The sequence below is a fragment of the Rhinatrema bivittatum genome, chromosome 3 (assembly GCF_901001135.1).
Source record: "Rhinatrema bivittatum chromosome 3, aRhiBiv1.1, whole genome shotgun sequence".
NCBI classification, from domain to species: domain Eukaryota; kingdom Metazoa; phylum Chordata; class Amphibia; order Gymnophiona; family Rhinatrematidae; genus Rhinatrema; species Rhinatrema bivittatum.
This window is the reverse complement of record NC_042617.1, coordinates 107154970-107175159: the sequence shown is the minus strand read 5'-3', so window position 1 is coordinate 107175159 and position 20190 is coordinate 107154970. Positions and strand designations below refer to the sequence as shown.

The following is a 20190-nucleotide window of genomic DNA, read 5'->3' as shown; positions in this document are numbered from 1 at the left end:
CTGTACTCTATGTTCCAGTCCAGATGTTGGTTCTCCTGATCCTGATGTCCGTGATCCTGTCCAGTTGTCCTGAACCCCTGGTTCCTCGAGCCACACTTCCTGGCATGCCATGTCGTGGTCTGCGACCAGCCCCATGGGCGGGCTTTGTAGGGCGCTTCATGGTGCAATGCCTTCCTCACTTCTGCAGCACAAGCCTCCGGGAGACTTCCGCTTCTGTACTTGTCCCTGGTCTACGGAGTCCCTTGTGCTTGCTCCGTCCGTGCCAAAGACTCTGCCAGAACCTGTACCATCAGCGTGGTCCGCGACCAGCCACTGACGGCTGAGTAGGGCGCGCCTCGGTGCAGGCCTCTACAGCTTCTGAGACATGTTCCTCTTCCTTGCTCCACTTCTCGTCTAGAGGCTCTTCAAGTCCAGCGTGGTCCGTGACCAGTCCCGCGGGTGGACTGTGTATCGCAGTCTCAACCCAGTAGTTGCCTAAGTCTTCAAAATACCTTGAATCCAGTCTGAGTCTTCTGAAAGCCTTGTACCTAGGTCCTGAGTCTTCTGAAAGCCTTGTACCTCATTCCTGAGTCTCATCTGTGCATCCAAGTACCTCGTTCCGGAGTCTTGTCTGTATCTCCATGTTCCGGTCTTTGCTGTCCTGGTCTCCATCCGGCCTGCCGCTTCTTGCCGTACCCTGCGGCAGGACCGAAAGGGCTTGGAACGGTCAGAGGACTGTTCATAAGACCATCATTGCGTTGTTGGTCTTCCGAAGCGTGCAGGTCCGGAGGAGGGTCAGTATCTCCAATCATCTGTCTTCAGTCTAGCCTCGTTCTCGTCCAGCCCATGCTCGGACATGCCTCGCCTACCGCGGCACCTCTTCGGAGTTCCTCTGGGGTCGAGCCGTGGCCCAAGAACACACATCTCCCGGTAAGTGGACTGCTCCTAGCGCTCCACAACAATGGGCACAACTCTTTTCCACATGGGAGCTGTGATTGCCCAGGTCGACCTGGGGAGTGGAAGACCCAACTCAGGAATTGAACTAGAAACTTTCTGCAAGGTTCAGTGGACCAACCTTACAAAATCAAATTTTGAATTGTAGAGAATATATTAATAAGACAAGGAAAACTGAAAGAAAATAATATTAATCCATTTTGACAGGAATTTCTAGACAATCTAACATCCCATTTTCTTTATTTCGAAAGATAGGTTATATAAGCATTTCACTTGAAAAATCCATTAATCTGTAAGCAATACGGAGAAAACAAAAAGTACAATTAATAACTAAAAATAATTGCAATTACTGTATATAGTAGTCTCAAATGTTTCTACTAAGTTGTCATGTTGGATTTGTATTCCCACTGGCTCTAGACTAAAAATACTTTTTAAAAAATCTCCATACACTGCCCAAACTTCTTCATTATATCATCCGTAATGAATGCTGTATTATCTCTGAGGGATTAAAATAAATGCTGATGCATCAGCAGAAAAAATAAATAAATTAGAGTCGTACCTTTCTTAAAGGAAAATAAATATACTATAATGCTTGTAAGATTCAATTAATAATAGCGATATACCAGAAATGTACCACCACACTCACTTATTTCAAGCCTAATGTTTCTCGCAGGCAAGAATAAAATAAATCTGTTCATAGAAATTTATGCTCCCCTTATCTGAATTTCCTAGTTGAATAAAATAAATATTTGCTGGAGGCTATGTAGGGTCATACCGAAAACATTCTTTTGACTAAGAGATTGGATAATTTATTATCCTGATCAAACTATTCTTATACACAGTAAATATGGAAGGAATATTTTTCAAAAGAGATAAAAAGAAAAGATGTTCCCCTTTCTGTTTTACTCTTCTATTAAGTTTAAACTCACTTATCACTCAAGGCAAAATGAAAGAATGAAGGGGATATTCAATGAATATGACATTTTACTAAGTTGGACTAGTTTATCAATGACCTTACAATGAAAATTCTAAAAGATAGCTTCTAAACTGGCCCAGAATACCACATTTGGGCCCAAATTTATATTTTGGGCAAAAGTGGAGCAAAAAAGTGCAAACAGTCTGCAGGTTACATTGCACCATTTTGAAACAAAATATGTTTTGCCAATTTTTTACCATTTTTGCAAGTGAAAAAAATTACAGAAAAGCTGAGCTAGCAAAGCTTTGTGCAAAAATAATATGGAATATTTGCCCAAAAATGTTAATTTTAAGAATCAAGCAGAAGTTTCATAGCACTTTTAGGACAAGTGTTTGCTTGCAGAATTTATTCTGTCGATTTTTCTTTTACTGTCTTGCACTATTTCGGTTCTTTTGTACGATTTCCTCACACTTCACCAAACATCATTTTATTGGACCTCCAGCTCGGTTGTTTACTTTCTTACACAGTAATGTAGTGGAAGACAGCAGATAAAGACCAATTGACCCATCTAGACTACCCATCTGTTCTTGCCTACACTGAAAGTATGTATCCCAGCTTCTAGCTGTCAAAGCTTGCTTGCTTGTACGACAGCGCACCCTATTTTCCTTAACCTTTCTCACAGATTTTTGCATAATTTTTTTCGTTGGCATGTAGAAGGTACCACAACCTCCAAACAAATTTCAACTTTATCACTTTAAACAAACGCGGATATATATTATATATACTCTTAACTATAATTTATATCCAGGCAACATCATCCTTATCTCAGTGTGCGGTAACCTAATATAGTGCAGAGCTGCAGTTCACAAGCTTTGAAAGCCATATAGCTCCCCTCTTCAGATGCAACAGCAAAGATCAAGGAAAGAAACATCCAAATTCTGAACTGGTGGGAAACAGTAGAAATTAACACAGCAGCAGTTTTAGAAGATGACAAATTGCATGTTGATTAGCATTAATTGGCAAAAGTTAGTGGGAAAACTTGTAAAGTACCACTGCTGTTCACAGTCTTAAATTTGCACCTTACTTCCTAATGCAAAATTTCAGTCTTATGTCCATGAACATATAACAACTACACATAGAATTTGATAAGAACAAAAGGTATAAGCTATTCCATCTTTGGAGAATATGCACTAAATGGTATATGCAAACAAGATAGGTCTCCAGAATGTACAAGCAAAAAAGGATGACCTTCTGCAGATGCTTTCTTGTAAGTGTGAAAAATAATGTGGGAGCATAAAAGAAGAGGTGTTAAAAAGGTTCATGTTAATATATGGGGAAATTATTCTTTTTTATTTTTATTTTATTTATTTAATAATTTTAATATACCGACTTTTCATGCAAGCATATCAAATCGGTTTACAGTAGTTAGCAAATATTCATTTAAAAATATTTGCATTTCTATAGGAAGAAAGCACGTAGATACATAGCTTCATAATGTAAATAAATAAAATAGTAAACTAAAATAGTAGACTAAATAATCTTAAAATTTTAAACAATTAGAGAGGCAGTATAGTAAGAGTAGAGATAATAAAATAAAAAAATATATACATTACCTTGGTATAAAATCAGTAGTTTGAAATCATTATGTTAACAGCTCTTGGAAGGCTTGTTTAAAAAGCCAAGTTTTAATGCCCTTTTTAAATAATTAGATGTCTGCTTCTAATTGTAATTCTTGTGGAATAGAGTTCCATAGTTGGGGTCCAGCAATAGAGATAGTTCTTTCCCTTACATTATTTAGATGCGCGATGTTAGGGGAAGGAATTGGCAACATCCCTGTTCAGGGATATGCCTGTGAGGAAGTAACCCTGTTTCCCCTCCTTAACCTGTGCAGGATCAAGCATTTAGCCTAGTTGCCTTTAATTCCCAGAGAGGTAGAGAGCCATATGGGCAGGACCCTGCTGGGAGGAGACTAAATATACAAGCCCAGCTGGGATCAGGAGGCCCCACATCTCCAGGAATAGGAGTTCCTGTCCCACTCTGGTGAAGGTTTGTGAATACACTGTCTAGACGTTAGGCAGTATACTATTCTTTGTAAGCTGGAAGTGGTAAATAAAGCTGAAAGTACATGAAGAAAAGGCTGGAGTCAGTGAGTGTGTCTGTGTCTCCAGCCTGGAAAGATTGCTTGGTATTCTACAGTGCTTTCAATGAATTTCTGAACTTAGTGAAGAAGTTAATAGCTCCTTTATTTGCAAGCATCCTGCAGCACATTGTGGCATAGGCACAGTAAGATAAACATTTATGATTTCATTTTAAGAGGCCTTTTGCTGTTTACTTGTTATGGTAAAAAAAAAAAATCTTTCAAAATAATGAGAGGGCTTTTACAGAGTGGCTTGGCAAAGGAACTAAAATATATGACTTATATTAAGCTTTTTTTCTTGCTGTAACCCTTTCTCCATGGATTATGCTTTATCCAAAGGACTCACAGAATTTCTCTTGGGGCTATCTTCTTTTGCCACTTCTCCAGTTTTACCAAGTCCCATGGAGTGCATTCTTTCTATGGGGAAAGGCTTAACTTTTTATGCCCATGCGGTGAACTGAAATCCTCCCTGAGGTGTGCGACTGTCCCTTTTATTGGTCTTGTTATTCTAGGAATGGGCAGGACAGAGAGTGGATGTTCAACAGAAATGTTTACTTTGATTTAACAGACTTAAAATAATGTTCAACCAATGTGTTTCTTGTTCACTTCACAATTGTGCTCCACTGAGCGCTCACAAGCTGGACTACTTTCTTCTTTACTCTTTGTAGGTGTCCTTTTCACTACTCTCTAGGAGAAGCTTCCCCGTACTAATCTGGGGGGCAGTGCCCCAGCTGGGAAGGGAAACCTATTGAGGGGGGTCCTCTTACTCCTGAAAACCTATCGTACCTGCAGTCCAATAGAGTCTCGGATGTCCCCAGCTTGTGTCCTGCGTTCCAGCACAGTGGAGATCTGGTTGGGGTCCCCTACTGATCTGAACTCCCTCTGCAGTTGATTTCTTAGGGAAAAAGGCCCTTTGCTGGATACTAGCAGGGCTTTCACAGCCCAGCTTCCCAGTGGGGAGGAGTGGTACAATAAAAACCTCCTAACCAAACACAACTCCACTGGGTGAGGAGTCACTGTAGTCCTCTCACTGGCTGGAAAAGTATATACAGGTCTTCTCCCTCCTATCCTTCAGTTATGGGGTTTGTCTCAACAGCAGGAACAGGATTCATCTGAGCACAACCAAAATTCGGAAAAACTTTCTGCTCAAAGGAAAAAATAGCCCCTAGCAGGCAAGGTATTGCTCAGTTCCAGTGCACCCCTAGCAGGCAAGGGGTGCACTGGAACTGAGCAATACCCCAGCTCAAACATGGCTCAGGACATAAGAACATAAGATATGCCATATTGGGTCAGACCAAGCATCCATCAAGCACAGTATCCTATTTCTAGTAGTGGCCAATCCAAGGCACAAGTACCTGGCAAATACCCAAACTTTAAATAGATGCCATGCAACAAGCAGTGACTATTCCCTATAGCATTTTATGGACATCTCCACGAACATTGCCAAACCTTTTAGAAATCCAGCTACACTAACTGCCTTAACCACATCCTCTGGAAATGAATTCCAGAACTTAATTGTGCTTTGAGTGAAAAAGAATTTTCTCCAATTTGTTTTAAATGTGCTACTTGCTAACTTCATGGAGTGCCCCCTATTCTTGTATTATCTGAAAGATTAAGTAACAGACTCACATTTACCCATTTAAGGCTTTTCATGCTTTTGTAGACCTCTATCATATCCCCCCTCGGCCATCTCTTCTCCAAGCTGAACAGCCCTAACCTCTTTAGCCTTTCTTCATAGGGGAGCCGTTCCATGCCATTTATCATTTTGGTTGCCCTTCTCTGTACTTTCTCCATCGCAACTATACCTTTTTTGAGATGCGGCAACCAGAAATGTACACAGTATTCAAGGTGCAATCTCACTAAGGAGCGATATAGAGGCATTATGACATCCTCCATTTAACTTGCAATTTCCTTCCTAATAATTTCTTAACATTGTTTGCTTTTTTGACCGCCACAGCACACTGAGCTGATGATTTGTTTGATTCAAGTTCAGGTTTGGGCATTTGTGTTGTCCAGCGAGATTTCATTTAGAAGCCTGACAGCTGTGAACCTGAACTTGAATTAGATTAAGGATTTAAAATATGGCAACAAAAATTTCTCACGATTATACACAAGTGAGATAATTTTTTTTAATTTAAAAAAAGAAATTTTATTGCATAGCAAACATTTTTAAAAAAAGAGAATATTCACATGCTGCTGTAAGTCACGTGGGCTGTGTAAAGATGTGGTAGTGGAGGCACTGGTAAATGATTATGACAAACCTATCAGCCAGAATGATGACTACTGATTTACCATACGATACCAATTCATTAAATATTTTTTTATTAGTCTGACATGTTGAAGGCAAGTGATCAATACTTTGTACAAGTTATCTGAAGTTCCCAGATGCCAAATCTTCAACCACTCTAAGCTTTCTTAAATCACTTTTCATTCTCTCTGCTCCTTCAAGCGTATCCACTTTGTTGCAGATCTTAGTATCATATGCAAATAGACAAACTTTACTTTCTATCTCTTCCACAATGTCACTCACAAAGAACTGGTCCCGATACCATTCCTTGTGGCACTCCACTTAACATGGTTCTCTCTTCAGAGTAAGTTCCAGTTACCATTACATGCAGTCTTCTATCAGTCAACCAGTTTGTAATCCATGCCACCGCCTTAGTACTCACTCCCAAGCTTCTCATTTTATTCACATGCCTCTTACGCGGCACCATATCAAAAGCTTTGCTGAAATCCAAGTAGATTACATTGAGTGCTCTTCCTTGATCAAATTCTCTAGTCACTCAATCAAAAAAATCAATCAGATTTGTTTGACTGGATCTTCCCCTGGTGAATCATGCTGCCTCAGGTCCAGCAATCTACCCAATTGTAGATAGTTCACTATCCTTTCCCTTAGCAGAGTCTCCATTAATTTTCCCACCACCAAGATGAGGCTAACTGGCCTATAATTTCCAGCCTCCTCTCTGCAACCACGCTTGTGAAGCAGGACCACAACCGCTCTTCCCCAAGCCAACAGCACCACTCCCATTTCCAGAGATCTATTGAATAGGACCTTCAGGGGACCCGCAGCACCTCTCTGAGCTCCCTCATTATCTTGGGATGTATCTCATCTGGCCCCATGGACTTGTCCACTTCCAGTTTGCCTAGTTTTACCTATACATTCTCTTCTGTAAACAGAGTTTTGTCTACCCCATCTTCGGTCTTATCAACTAGCAGTGGCCCTTCTCCAGGGTCTTCTTTAGTGAATACCGAACTAAAGTATTTGTTTAATATTTTTGCCATTTCTTCATCTCTCTCGGTACATAGATCCTCGTCACCTTTCAATTTTACTATACCACTTTTGTTCTCCCTTCTTTCTCTGATATGTCTGAAAATGTTTTGTCACCTCGCTTTACCGCTTTGGCCATCCTTTCTTGTGCTTGATCTTTTGCTTTAGTTATTTCTTCGTCTCCCTCAGTTTTAACAGGTATTCTTCCCTGTGTTCCCTTTTTTGGGATTCTTTATACTTCTTGAATGCTGTTCTTTTTGCTTTTATTTTTTCATCCACCTCCTTAAGAGAACCATATTGATTTATTTTTCCTTGTACTCGTGTTTACTTTTCTAATATAGAGATTTGTTGCCTTTATAATAGCTCCTTTTGGCCCACTGTTGTTCTACCTCACTCATTTTCTCCCAGTCTTCCAGTTCTTCCTCCAAGTATGTCCCCATTTTGACAAAGTACGTATTTGTGAAATTCAAAACTCAGGGCTTATTCTATTCCGGATATTGAACCATGCTGTCTGATGATCACTGGTGCTCAGGTGAGCTCCCCAACTGCCACATCTGGCCACCATCCCATGTCACTCCAAGCATATCCACCCTTCCGCCCCATTCCAGGATTATCCAGGCCTCCCTGCTGTAACCATCTCTCAATGGATCTCCAAACCAATATCCGAAGAGACCCTACTCACCACCATGGGAGCCTGCATATGTTCTGTTGGTAAATCCAGCATACTGCTCTGGTTTCCAAGCTTCAGATAATTCTTGCATTCCCTGGTGTACTTCCAAATGAAAATGACTGCTCACCTCCTCTGGCTGCTGCTCCTTGTTTGCTACATCATGCCCCAAGGCAACTATAGCGTAATAGCTTCCACTGGCATTGCTTGCCTTGTTTGTTAATCTGACACTTTTGTCTGGGCTTTCCCCCAATGCAGCACCTTTTCACTTCCCTCTTGTGCCCCTTGAAGTGGTTCTCCCTTTCCTGCAGGTACTGCTACTGGTGCAGGAGCCACGCCCTGTGAGGACGAGCTGTGTTCTGATGTGTTTGCACCCTTCCCTGGTGTACCGCATCAGCTCCTGGAGCCACCTGGAGTGGAGTCTGTTAATGTTTCTGGGGAAGAACTACCACTGGCGGTAATCCTAAACTTGAAGCCTTGGGACATGCAACAGCAGGATTAATAAGGTCCCCAGTGTCACACTGCACATGCTCAGGTGGCAGAGCATAGTTTTCCAACCTTTTGATGTCAGGTCTCTATTCTTCTATCCTGTGGAGGTGAGGAGGGGTGTTTCAACTGCTCTGGACACCAACGGAGCCCATGATTGAGGAAGTGCTTCCCAGCTAATCACTGCCTAAATTTTCACTGCTGCCATGCACGAGCCATTTCATCTTGCTGCCAACACTGCTGCTGCATTTTGCTGAACATCTCCATTTCTTGGTCATGTACAGGGTAAGGGACCAGACACCATGTTCTGCTCATTGGGATGTTGCTGAACAGACTCTGTGGGATGCTCAACCGTACAGCTTATCTTTAAAGCTGCGCCCAGCCCCACCCATCTATTGCCGTGGAAGCAGCCAACCAAAGCTCGCACTGGAACCATTTAAAACAAAACTTCCATAAGGCCAGAAGGAAGAGGAAAAAAGGGTGGGGGTGGGGAGAAAGAAGGGTGTGTAGACAACAATGAAAAAAGGAGTTCACTGATCTTTAGTGACTGTCTCCCTCCCCTACTCAACTGCCCAGTCCTTCCAAATATTCCCACCCAGAAGGAAACCTGGAAAAATGGAGTAGAGAGAGTCACGCTAGCCACCATTTTAACATGGTTAGGAGAGACTTCGCCCTCCCAGCGTTAAATATGTATTGCTGTAAAGATACTTAAATGTTAAGAAGATATTTTTCTTATTCCTTATATTTCCCACACATCTATTTTTTTACACTTACTCTTTAAAATGTAGTTAATAAATAAAGAGAAAAATAATAATAATCAGACAAATCCAAAATCTGAACTATATTATATACCAGACATCAATTCTACTCCTGTTGAAAACTCAAAAAACAACCACAGATTGTCAAATGACCCATAAAAATTATTTTATCAGAGAACTGAAAGGAAACGCCTGGTCTACCAGATTAATTGTGGTTGAATTCATCAACTACAAAAGGTCAATACACTTGTTCATTGATGACAATATAATAGAAATACCAAGGACATTAAATAAGAAAATACAGTGGAGGAAAGGAAAATAATTAATCAGAAACAAAGAATTGTACAACTAATGATATCTAAATTTATATTAATAGACTTCTGAAAGGTCTGTGTTATAAAGCACGTTAGGTATTCTTTATATTCTAGGTATCTGTTTCCTTCTATGACATTAGTCAAATGAATAGCATTCTCCAAGTGTTCTGGAGAGAGACCTTGAACCACTTTTAGTGTTGAATGAGCTAAGGTTTTGCATTCAAATTCAACAATAGAACTGGGCCTTGGTGACCATCTGTCAATTACAATGCATCTGCACCAGTATTACTATTGAAGAAAGAGATGGCAAGCAGTGCAAGTGGTTAGTACTGCTGAGGTTAACGTAATTCTCTGATCTTCAACATTTGTCAATCATTGAGTTAATTTATCAGCAGGCCAAGTATCAGTGATATTCAAATGTTATCTTCTTTATAAAATTAATATTTAAGAATAAGCTCCACTAAATTCTGTAATGTTCTATTATTTCAATATTCCATAGTAAGTCCTTAAGAAGCTACATGTGGCTTCCAAACCATATTATGAGTATCATGGATGTAATTCACTTAGCAGCATTTATGGGTAAATTCTGAGTAAGCAGCTTATAAAGTATTCATGCAAATGTAGATGGACTTTCAAATGGAAACTTTTAAAGTTAAGAATACCCATGTACACTGTTTCTACTTCTGTGAAGTAACTTACATGGGGAAAAAAAATACATGAATATATTGAAAAATCCAGTATATGCACACAGTTTTCTCCTACAACATGAACACACCTCCTGGTAATTCCTATTATTTATGCAGCAAAAAGAATACATATTTTTTAGCAACTGTGTTGGGTAAATTTTCTAAAGGTTAGGTCTAGCTGGCTAATGCCCAGTGTTAGCTGGCTAGAATCTTTTGAATATCTATCCCTTAAATCATACATTATGATTTTTTTTTTTTTGGGTGGGGTAAAGTTGAGGGAGTTGGTTTCTTTCTCTTTGAAAGACCCCACGGTGGTCTCTGATACCCCTAGACAGATTGCCCAGGAAGCATGGATGTCCTTTGACAGTCCCAAAGCGTGTGTGGGCCTGCTCCGAAGTGTGCACTTAGTACGACTGGTTGGCTGGTAGGGTCACCGTTATAATGGCTGTTCCCTTCTCTAGTTTTCTGCTCTTGTACATGTTGCCTCTGCCTTTATGAAACAAGAGATCTGAATTAGGATTCCCCACACCACAGCAAGGAGTGCTGCAGCCCAAGCCACAGGGCTAGCCGCATAAATGTATTTTTGTTTTGGTGGAAAGGAATTTGGGTAGGCTCGAGGAGAGAAAAGAAAAGGATGTCCACTTATCTTGAGTTTTTTCTTTAAAAATGTAGAAAGCAGTTCATCAGTTCACCTACCTATAGGGAAAAACTCGTTCATTTTCTTCTTGTAGATTTTGAAGTCAACTTCCAGAAAGACACAAAAGATGATGCGATCCATCTGTAAGAAGCGATGATAATGATAGTGTTACAATCAGCAATGTTTGGGATTGGCATTGCACTTTGTCTCAAATATATTGTAAAATAGCATATGCTTTATTTACTGTTTGTTTTTAGAGCTTAGTGCATTTAAAACTGCCTTCACTTTCTATAACTATTCATGTTTTTATAGAATGTGCTAAAATTGATCAGGCATTCTGTCCAAGTGCTAAAAAAATCGTAAGCAGTCACTTGAGGGATAACTATTAGAATAACAAAAGCATATATAGATAAGAAAACAGCTCTTTATTCATATCTGCAATATACGTTAGTATTTTCATCGTGCATTAATAGGTTTCATGTCACTTTAATTTAGGTGAAGTTGAGAATTCAGTATAGATAATTCAGTTGGATGTATACCAATTTGATTAGAGTTCCCTTTTTTTCCAGAAAATTTGTATTTCTGTGATGGGGCACAGCACATGACAAAACAACCAAATATCACAAACTTTTTAATACAGATTTATATTTCATTTCTGAGGATATGATGGTAATTAAAGTATTTGAAATATTCTTCTGCCTACCCATTGTCACCTATGAAATCTAATGCCCAAATTTTCGATGGCCCACACGTGTGAATACCGAGGGTTACACATGCGGCCGGACTGTGCACGTGCCGAGTGCATTTTAGAAAGGACGCGGCCATGTGCGTAACCTCCGATACGCGCAGAAGTGCCGAGTGATCAAAAAAAAAGTGGGGTGGGGGCGGGGTCTGGGCAGGGAGGAGGGCCGGCCGGGACAGTGGCCATTACGCCCTGTCCTGGTAAAGCGCATGCCGGCCGGAACTCACTTCATCTAATCAGATGAAGTTCCAAAATAAAAAAAATAAAGGTACAGAAAGGGGTTTTAGGGGTCAGGTAGGGGAGAGGGGAAAAGGGAGGCAGACTAGGAAGGCAGATAGGAAAGTTCCCACATAGTCCACGCCTTAATTGGAACGGACTGGGAAGGAAATGGTCTAGGCCTGATTGCGTCGCCGCACGTTGTTTAAAATCCCTCCCTTTCAACCCGCCTGCACTTGCACGCGCTGAATTTAAAATCCAGCACACATGTGCATGCAGAAACTATATTTTATAATGTGCATGCCGATGCGTACATATTATAAAATAGCCGCATCCATGTGCGTGCACAGGAACCGCACACATGGACGCACAAACACTTCTTTTAAAATCAACGCCTAAGTCAATATGAACGGTGATGTGTGGATCCTTAGCTGAATCACATGCAGACATCACCTTAGTTAATATACAGCATGAATGGACACTGAGAAAATATTTAGAAACAGGGTGTGTGGCTATAAGAACATAAGAAATTGCCATGCTGGGTCAGACCAAGGGTCCATCTAGCCCGGCATCCTGTTTCCTACAGAGGCCAAACCAGGCCACAAGAACCTGGCAAGTACCCAAACACTAAGAAGATCCCATGCTACTGATGCCAGTAATAACAGAGGCCATTCCCTAAGTCAATTTGATTAATAGCAGTTAATGGACTTCTCCAAAAACTTATTCAAACCTTTTTTAAACCCAGCTACACTAACTGCAGTAACCACATCCTCTGATAACAAATTCCAGAGCTTAACTGTGTACTGATTGAAAAAGAATTTTCTCTGATTAGTCTTAAATGTGCTACTTTCTAACTTCATGGAGGGCGCCCTAGTCCTTCTATTAACTGAAAGTGTAAATAATCGATTCACATCTACTCGTTCAAGACCTCTCAGGATTTTAAGGACCTCTATCATATTCCCTTCAGCTGTCTCTTCTCCAAGTTGAACAGCCCTAACCTCTTCAGCCTTTCCTCATAGGGGAGCTGTTCCATCCCCTTTATCATTGTGGTCTCCCTTCTCTGTACCTTCTCCATTACAACTATATCTTTTTTGAGATGTGGCGACCAGAACTGTACACAGTATTCAAGGTGCGGTCTCACCATGGAGCAATACAGAGGCATTGTGACATTTTCCATTTTATTCAGCATTCCCTTCCTAATAATTCCTAACATTCTGTTTACTTTTTTTGACTGCTACAGCACACTGAGCTGACGATTTCAAAGTATTATCCACTGTGATGCCTAGATCTTTTTCCTGGGTGGTAGCTCCCAATATGGAACCTAACACCATGTAAATACAGCAGGGTTATTTTTCCCTAAAAGTAACACCTTGCACTTGTCCACATTAAATTTCATCTGCCATTTGGATGCCCAATCTTCCAGTCTCTCAAAGTCCTCCTGCAATGTAATCCAATCTGCTTGTGAATTAATAGTTTTGTTTTATGTGGTATTTATAATGTTTCCTCTTAATTTCATTTAATTGTAAAGCCTGTTGCTGATAGATTGTTCATTGTAAACCGAGGTGATGTTTTTAACATGCCGCGGTATATAAAAAAATAAATCACAAAATAAATAAATAAATAAATAAATAAATAAATAACTGCTCTCAATAATTTTGTATCATCTGCAAATTTGATAACCTCACTCATTGTACTCCTTTCCAGATCATTTATAAATATATTGAAAAGCACCGGTCCAAGTACAGATCTCTGAGGCACTCCACTGTTTACCTTTTTCCTCTGAGAAAATTGACCATTTAATCCTACTCTCTGTTTCCTGTCTTTTAACCAGTTTCTAATCCTCGAAAGGATATCGTCTCCTATCCCTTGACTTTTTAGTTTTCTTAGAAGCCTCTCATGAGAGACTTTGTCAAAAGCCTTCTGAAAAATCCAAATACACTACATCTACCGGTTCACCTTTATCCACATGTTTATTAACCCCTTCAAAAAAATGAAGCAGGTTTGTGAGGCAAGACTTCCCTTGGGTAAATCCATGTTCACTGTGTTCCATTAAACCATGTCTTTCTATATGCTCTATGATTTTGATCTTTAGAATAGTTTCTACTATTTGTCCTGGCACTGAAGTCAGGCTCACAAGTCTATAGGTGCAGGCTATTTATTCTAAATCGGTGCAAGATCATACAACATAGAAAAAAATTAGGACAAATCAGAACAGAAAGATATAAATAAGATGCATAAAAGAATAAAGATAACCAAAAACCAGGTAATTTGATATTATCAAGATCCTTACTAGGGCTATAGCTTAAGAGGGCGATTTGTAAAGCTATTTATATGGGCATATAGCAATTTACCCAAGTAAACTGGCTGTCTGAAATTGCTTTCCCTCAATCCTGGCTAAAGGTAGGGCAGGGAGTGGTTTGGGCAGGATGAGAATATAATCTGTACATATCATTTTCCATAAAAATAATAATGTGCACAAAAACCGGTAGTAAAAGTCTATGAGTACAAAGTACTCATGGTAATATTCAAAGGAAAAGTATATACACATGTTCCCTATCAGATTTGGAGCAATCAGTGGGGAAAAGTACTCTGAGCATTTGAGTCAAAGTGGACTGTTTGAAAATTGCCTCCTCAAGGAGCTGAAAATCTTGCAGAAACAAAAGCGAGATAATCAGTAACACACATAGGCCTGATTTTAGAAAGCAGTTATGTGCATAAAACTGGATTTTACTCATGTAAATGCACTTTACTTGAGTAAATGGGCCTTTGAAAATTGCTACAATATATGCCATTGAATTGTCCATAGGATTTACTCATAAAAGTGCATTTTACTCAAGTAAATGGTGCTTGAAAATTGCTGCAACGGTATGTTACATTTACACGCATAACTCCTTTGACAATTCACCTAATAGTCAACAGAATGTGTAATTTCCACAAAATGAATGTCAGGCAGGAGGTGGATGTGCCATCAGAAAAGGTATAAGCCCTGTTGAACAAAGGCCTGGGGTAAGCTTGACACATAGAAACAAACTGCTTTAACCATCACCACATCGAAGATTTTCAATTCAATATGATAGCTGCTTTCACTAAAAAGGGATTGTCTCTTGTTTTCCTTGGGACTTTAGTTACAAAGATTTAAAAGGTGAATTTTAAAAGCCCGATGCATGCATCAATTTGGGGATGCGCGAATATGATAGGCCAGCACATGCCAAGCAGATTTTAAAAGCCAACCGGATATAAGTGTATTTGCCACTGTGCACACAATTGAAGTGCCACAATTGTTGTAGTTCCTACCTACAACCACTGGGGGGGGGGGGGGGGGGAGAGAGAGAGAGAGAGACTAGCCATAATGCAACATACTAGGTAGGTATTTATACCTCTATATGAGTCCCACATAGTTACTCGAAGTGAGGTTTAGGTAGGCGTGTAGGGGTTAGGGGTCACTTTGACATTCAGAGTGAGACATACCAACAGAACAGTGCTCTCTTGTGAAGATTTGATGACCTTTGGAGTGAGGAAACTCACCCAAAGATGAGATTTGGGCAATGCTCTCTCAAGGTAGAGAGTCCATCAAGCTAGGTTGATAGAACATTGTATGAGGGCATTATGGTTAGGCTCTCTCTCTCTCTCTCTCTCTCAGGCCCTGATAGCTAGGCTAGCTCTCCAGCAGCTTAAATACTAAAAATGCTATTTGTGAAAACATCACAAAGCATGATAAAGCCATATCACATGGCATAATGCAATTGAAAAAGGTGTAGTTAAAATCATGATATGGCTTCGCAAAATTGTGAAGCCAGCCCACTTGGCCACAAATCCCGCCCCAAACTCCTCCCCTTTTTCTGATTTGCATTGCACCATGCGTTATGGTGCTTTCACATGTGTTAAAGGCATTTTCGCATGCGTTAAATGTGCTTAATGCATGCAAAAATGCCATATAGCACTCTGATAAATGACCTCCTTAGGTTGTAAGAAAGAACATAAATAAATATGTCTAAGGATCATGAACTGACCCGAGTCATATGTGTAATAAAATGTATTTTCTGTAAGATGTCCCACATAAGAAGTAATTGAGGTGAATTGTCTTAATTTTCTTTGATTACATATTCAATTCTAACTTCAAGGAAAGCATCGAATATAACCACATTTCCAAACATTATTGCAGAAGTAAGCAACTCCTGTACTCAATGGATATGCATGAAATATACTTTTACACATGAAGGAAGTGCATGCAGATATATCTTATACATATTCATTGTAGCTATCCTGAAAATCTGATCTGTTTGCAGCACTCAAACACCAGAGTTGCCTACCATGCATTATTTTGTATGCCGGGATAATTTATAGACCTCTATGATATCTCCCCTCAGCCGTCTCTTCTCCAAGCTGAAGAATACTAATCTCCTTAGCCTTTTCTCAAAGGGGGCTCGTTCCATCTCTTTTATCATTTTGGTCGCTCTTCTCTGTACCTTTCTTAATTCTGCTATATCTGTTTTGAAATGCGGTGACCAGAACTGCACACAATACTCAAAGTGTTGTCTCACCATGCAGTGATACGGAGACATTATGATACCCTCATTTTCTAATCTCCATTCCTTGCCTAATAATTCCTAGCATTCTATTTGATTTCTTGCCCGCCACTACAAACAGAGCAGAGGATATCGACATGTTAGTCACGATGAAACCTAGATCCTTTTCCTGGGTGGTAGTTCCCAATATAGAGCCTTGTATTGTGCAGATATAATTTAGGTTGCTCTTCCCTACATGCCTCAAGTTGCACTTGTCCACATGAAATGCCATCTGCCATTTGGATGCCCAGTCTCCCAGTCTTGCAAGGTCCTTTTGCAATTTCTCACAATCCTCTTATTATTTAGCAACTTTGAATACTTTTGTTTCATCAGCAAATGTGATTATCTCTACTCTAGGTCATTTATAAATATGTTAAGAAATCCATGGTCCCAGTACAGAACCCTGAGCACTCTACTATTCACTTTTCTCCACTGAGAAAATGAGCATTTAGCTCTGCTCTTTGTTTTTTATCTTCTAACCAGTTCTCAAACAACAATAGAACATTGCCTCCTATCCATGACATTTAATTTGCTCAAGAGTCTCTCATGAGGTACTTGTCACATGATTTCTGAAAATTCAGATACATTATCAACTGGCTCACCTTTATCCACATGTTTATTCATGCCTTCAAAAGATGTAGCTGATTGGTGAGGCAGCACTTCCCTTGGGCTAAATCTATGTTGGCTTTGTCTCAATAAACTATGACTATCTATATATTCAGTAATTTTGTTCTTTATAATAATTTCAACCATTTCTTTTCCTGGCATTGAGAGAGACAGCGAGAGAAAGAGAGTCCCAATGTGTGTGTGTTTGAGAGAGAAAGCATGTGTAAGTTAGAGAGAGGGAGTGTGTACATGTGTGAGAGAAAGAGAGATAGAGTGTGCATGTGTATGAGAATGTGTGTGTGAGAAAGGAGGCATGTGTATGTGAGCATGATTAGGGATCTATAGCAGACTGACTTCTTTTGTTTTCCTAAAAGGAGCCTGGTGTAATACAATATTTGCACTATTGTCTCTTTTATAGGTAGGGTTATTACTGTTTGAGTGCTGGCAGTTGGTGCTGTTTTAGAATGGGAGGCTTACTTAGTTATTTATAATTTGGTTTGACACAAACTTCCATACAAAATTGTGTTCAGTGCAGCTTACATAAAAAACACACAGCAAATCATTTAAATAGCAACACATAAAAACATTTAAATTTTTTTTAAAAAGTCATTAAACAATACAATGATTGTATTAAAATTGTAATTCATTTCACTCAGGGATTTCTGAGGGCCAAACCCATACCCATCACATATTACAATAGGTTCCAAGTGTCTTTTTTGCAAGGTTGTAAGTCTCAAGGCCAATATTCAATAGGCCGTTTAGTGGACAAGTTATCCAGCTAAAGGAAGCTGGATAACTTGTTACATATATTCAGTGGGATAAACATCTTGCTGAATATACCATCCTAAAGATATCCGGCTACATTTAGGAAGATAGAAAACCTGACCGGCTATGTTTTAATATAGCTGGGTAGGTTTTTAGTTATCTGGCCTTGTGTAGTTGGATAATGTTCGTCATAACCAAATATGTTTAAGAGATATCCAGCTAAGTAGTGCTGTCAGTACAGAATCAAATGGAATATAGAAATGGGTCAGTGGCCCAATCACCTGCCTCCCCTCCCCAAAATAACTTATAGAAGCCCCATCGGGCTGCACACAGCTCACCCTTAAAAGCCATCAAATTTAGAAAGAGACTCGAACTGGTGAATCAGAAACTTCGAATGCAGCCTACCTCCCACCTTCCCTCCCACCCATGTGCAAGAATAGAAAAGATCATGGTGACCCCCCTCCTTCACCCCGACCCTCCCATCCCCATCGCCCCCGATACTTTTCTGTCTCTTGCCGGGAGCAAGGGACCCTCCGCCCTGGCTCAGCGCCTTCAGCTAAATCTATGATGGCTTTGTCTCAACAGGGCCTTTATAGGTTATTTTTGGGGGGGAGGGGATTGGGCCGCAGCAGGTCTAAAGTTATCCGGCTAAACGGAAATATCCCGATATTCAGCTTGGTTAACTGGATATCTAAGCCCCTCCTTGGAATGCCCTCAAATTACCTCTATTTTATCCGGCTAGAATTTAGCGGGCTAAGGGCTGAATATAGCTGGGTATGCCATTCAGATGGATTTCACCTCAGAATGTCATTTTTCATGTAAAATCTTTAGTTATAAATGCCTACATTTTGTGCATGGAGCAGGGTTTAATTTGTGGGGCAATGGCCTGGAACACAGTCCCGCCACCTCTTTTCGGACTTAAGAGGCAGAACGTCAGGGGTGTTCTGCTCCAACCCCTCCCCTTCGGGCAGCCTGCAAGGGAAAAGGAGGGGTGGGGGTGAGCTGGAGCAGATGGCGTAGAGAACAGCCACTCCCTTCCTATTCCACAAGCAACAGGAGGGGAAGAGATGTTACTGAAGCAGACCCTGCAGAAAAAGGAGCAGATACAAAAAGGGTTTGAATTAATACACATCGGAAAATTATGAACAGCAGTGCCAGTTATCCAGGCTTCAATCCTGGCCGAAGGGATTAGTACTGCAGCTCACAAGTTTCAAACTTATGCTAATTCACTCACTTTTTTGTGTCTGTTACCCAGAGTTTAATTACTGGTGGAACAATCCAGAATGGCATTCTGCCATCTTTTTTTTCCAGGACTCAAGATATCAAAGCAGGGCTTGTATTGCAAATTATTTCCAACTTCCCTGCAGAAATAAAGCAGAGCCAGTGGTGGCATATTTCATTTCTGGTGCCCCAGACCGAGAAGAGGCAAAGAGAGCTACTTACTCTGGAGACAGGGCTCAGAGCAGCCATAAGAACATAAGAGCATAAGAAATTGCCATGCTGGGTCAGACCAAGGATCCATCAAGCCCAGCATCCTGTTTCCAACAGAGGCCTAACCAGGCCACAAGAACCTGGCAATTACCCAAACACTAAGAAGATCCCATGCTACTGATGCAATCAATAGCAGTGGCTATTAAGTAAAATTGATTAATAGCCGTTAATGGACTTCTCCTCCAAGAACTTATCCAAACCTTTTTTGAACCCAGCTACACTAACTGCACTAACCACATCCTCTGGCAACAAATTCCAGAGCTTTATTGTGCGATGAGTGAAAAATAATTTTCTCCGATTAGTCTTAAATGTGCTACTTGCTACTTGTAGCCTTTGTTTTTGTGTACTTTACTGGCAGAATTAAGGAGGCCATGAGAGATAATGGTCCAGGTCAAAGACACAAGAGGTGAATGCCTGTCAGCTCCATTGCTTCTGCTGCTACTGGGTGTTTCAGCTTCTGGGTATGGCCAGGATGCTGCTTACCATATGGGCTTCCCAGGCCCCACTGCCTTTTTTTGCCAGTGATTGCAGTGAGACAGGGAGAAGGGGCAAGAGAATGAGTGAGGGATGGGGGATTAAATGAAGGGCTCAGAGGGAAGCAGAGAGAGCATGGAAAGGGCACGTGAGTGAGGAGATTGGAGGGGCATGGGGAGAGGGAGGGAGTGAGGGGATCAAAGGCATTGTGGGGTGTGAGCAAGAGGAGTGAAGGGACTGTGAGGTGTGTGTGTGCAATCGAAGTGGGGAGGGTAGTCTGTGAGTCAGTTGATTAGAGGGGGCAGAGAAAGAATGAATGAGGGTAGGGAAGGAGATAAGAGGGTGTGTGGTGAAGAGAGGGAGAGAGGAGAAAGTGAGTGAGAAGGCAAATAGCAGGATGCACTTTTGAATTCCTAGTCCTCCTCCATCCTGTCTGAAGAAGCTGAGGAGAGCAGGTGGTGTATACCAGTCTGCCCTTACCCCCCAAGGCAGAGTATAGGCAGTTTCTTTTGTTCAAAGCAGCTGCCAA

At 40.7% G+C, this 20190-nt stretch overlaps 1 protein-coding gene across 4 annotated transcripts in view; it reads right to left on the bottom strand.

Annotated features, from left to right (window-relative positions):
• Nucleotides 1-20190, bottom strand: part of MACROD2 (mono-ADP ribosylhydrolase 2) — a 2649380-nt gene that overhangs the window by 322927 nt on the left and 2306263 nt on the right. For all 4 annotated transcript variants that reach the window (XM_029593573.1, XM_029593571.1, XM_029593572.1 and 1 more), the window contains exon 9: nucleotides 10862-10943. In XM_029593573.1, coding sequence (XP_029449433.1) covers nucleotides 10862-10943 — 82 coding nt within the window. The remainder of the gene's footprint in view (nucleotides 1-10861; nucleotides 10944-20190) is intronic.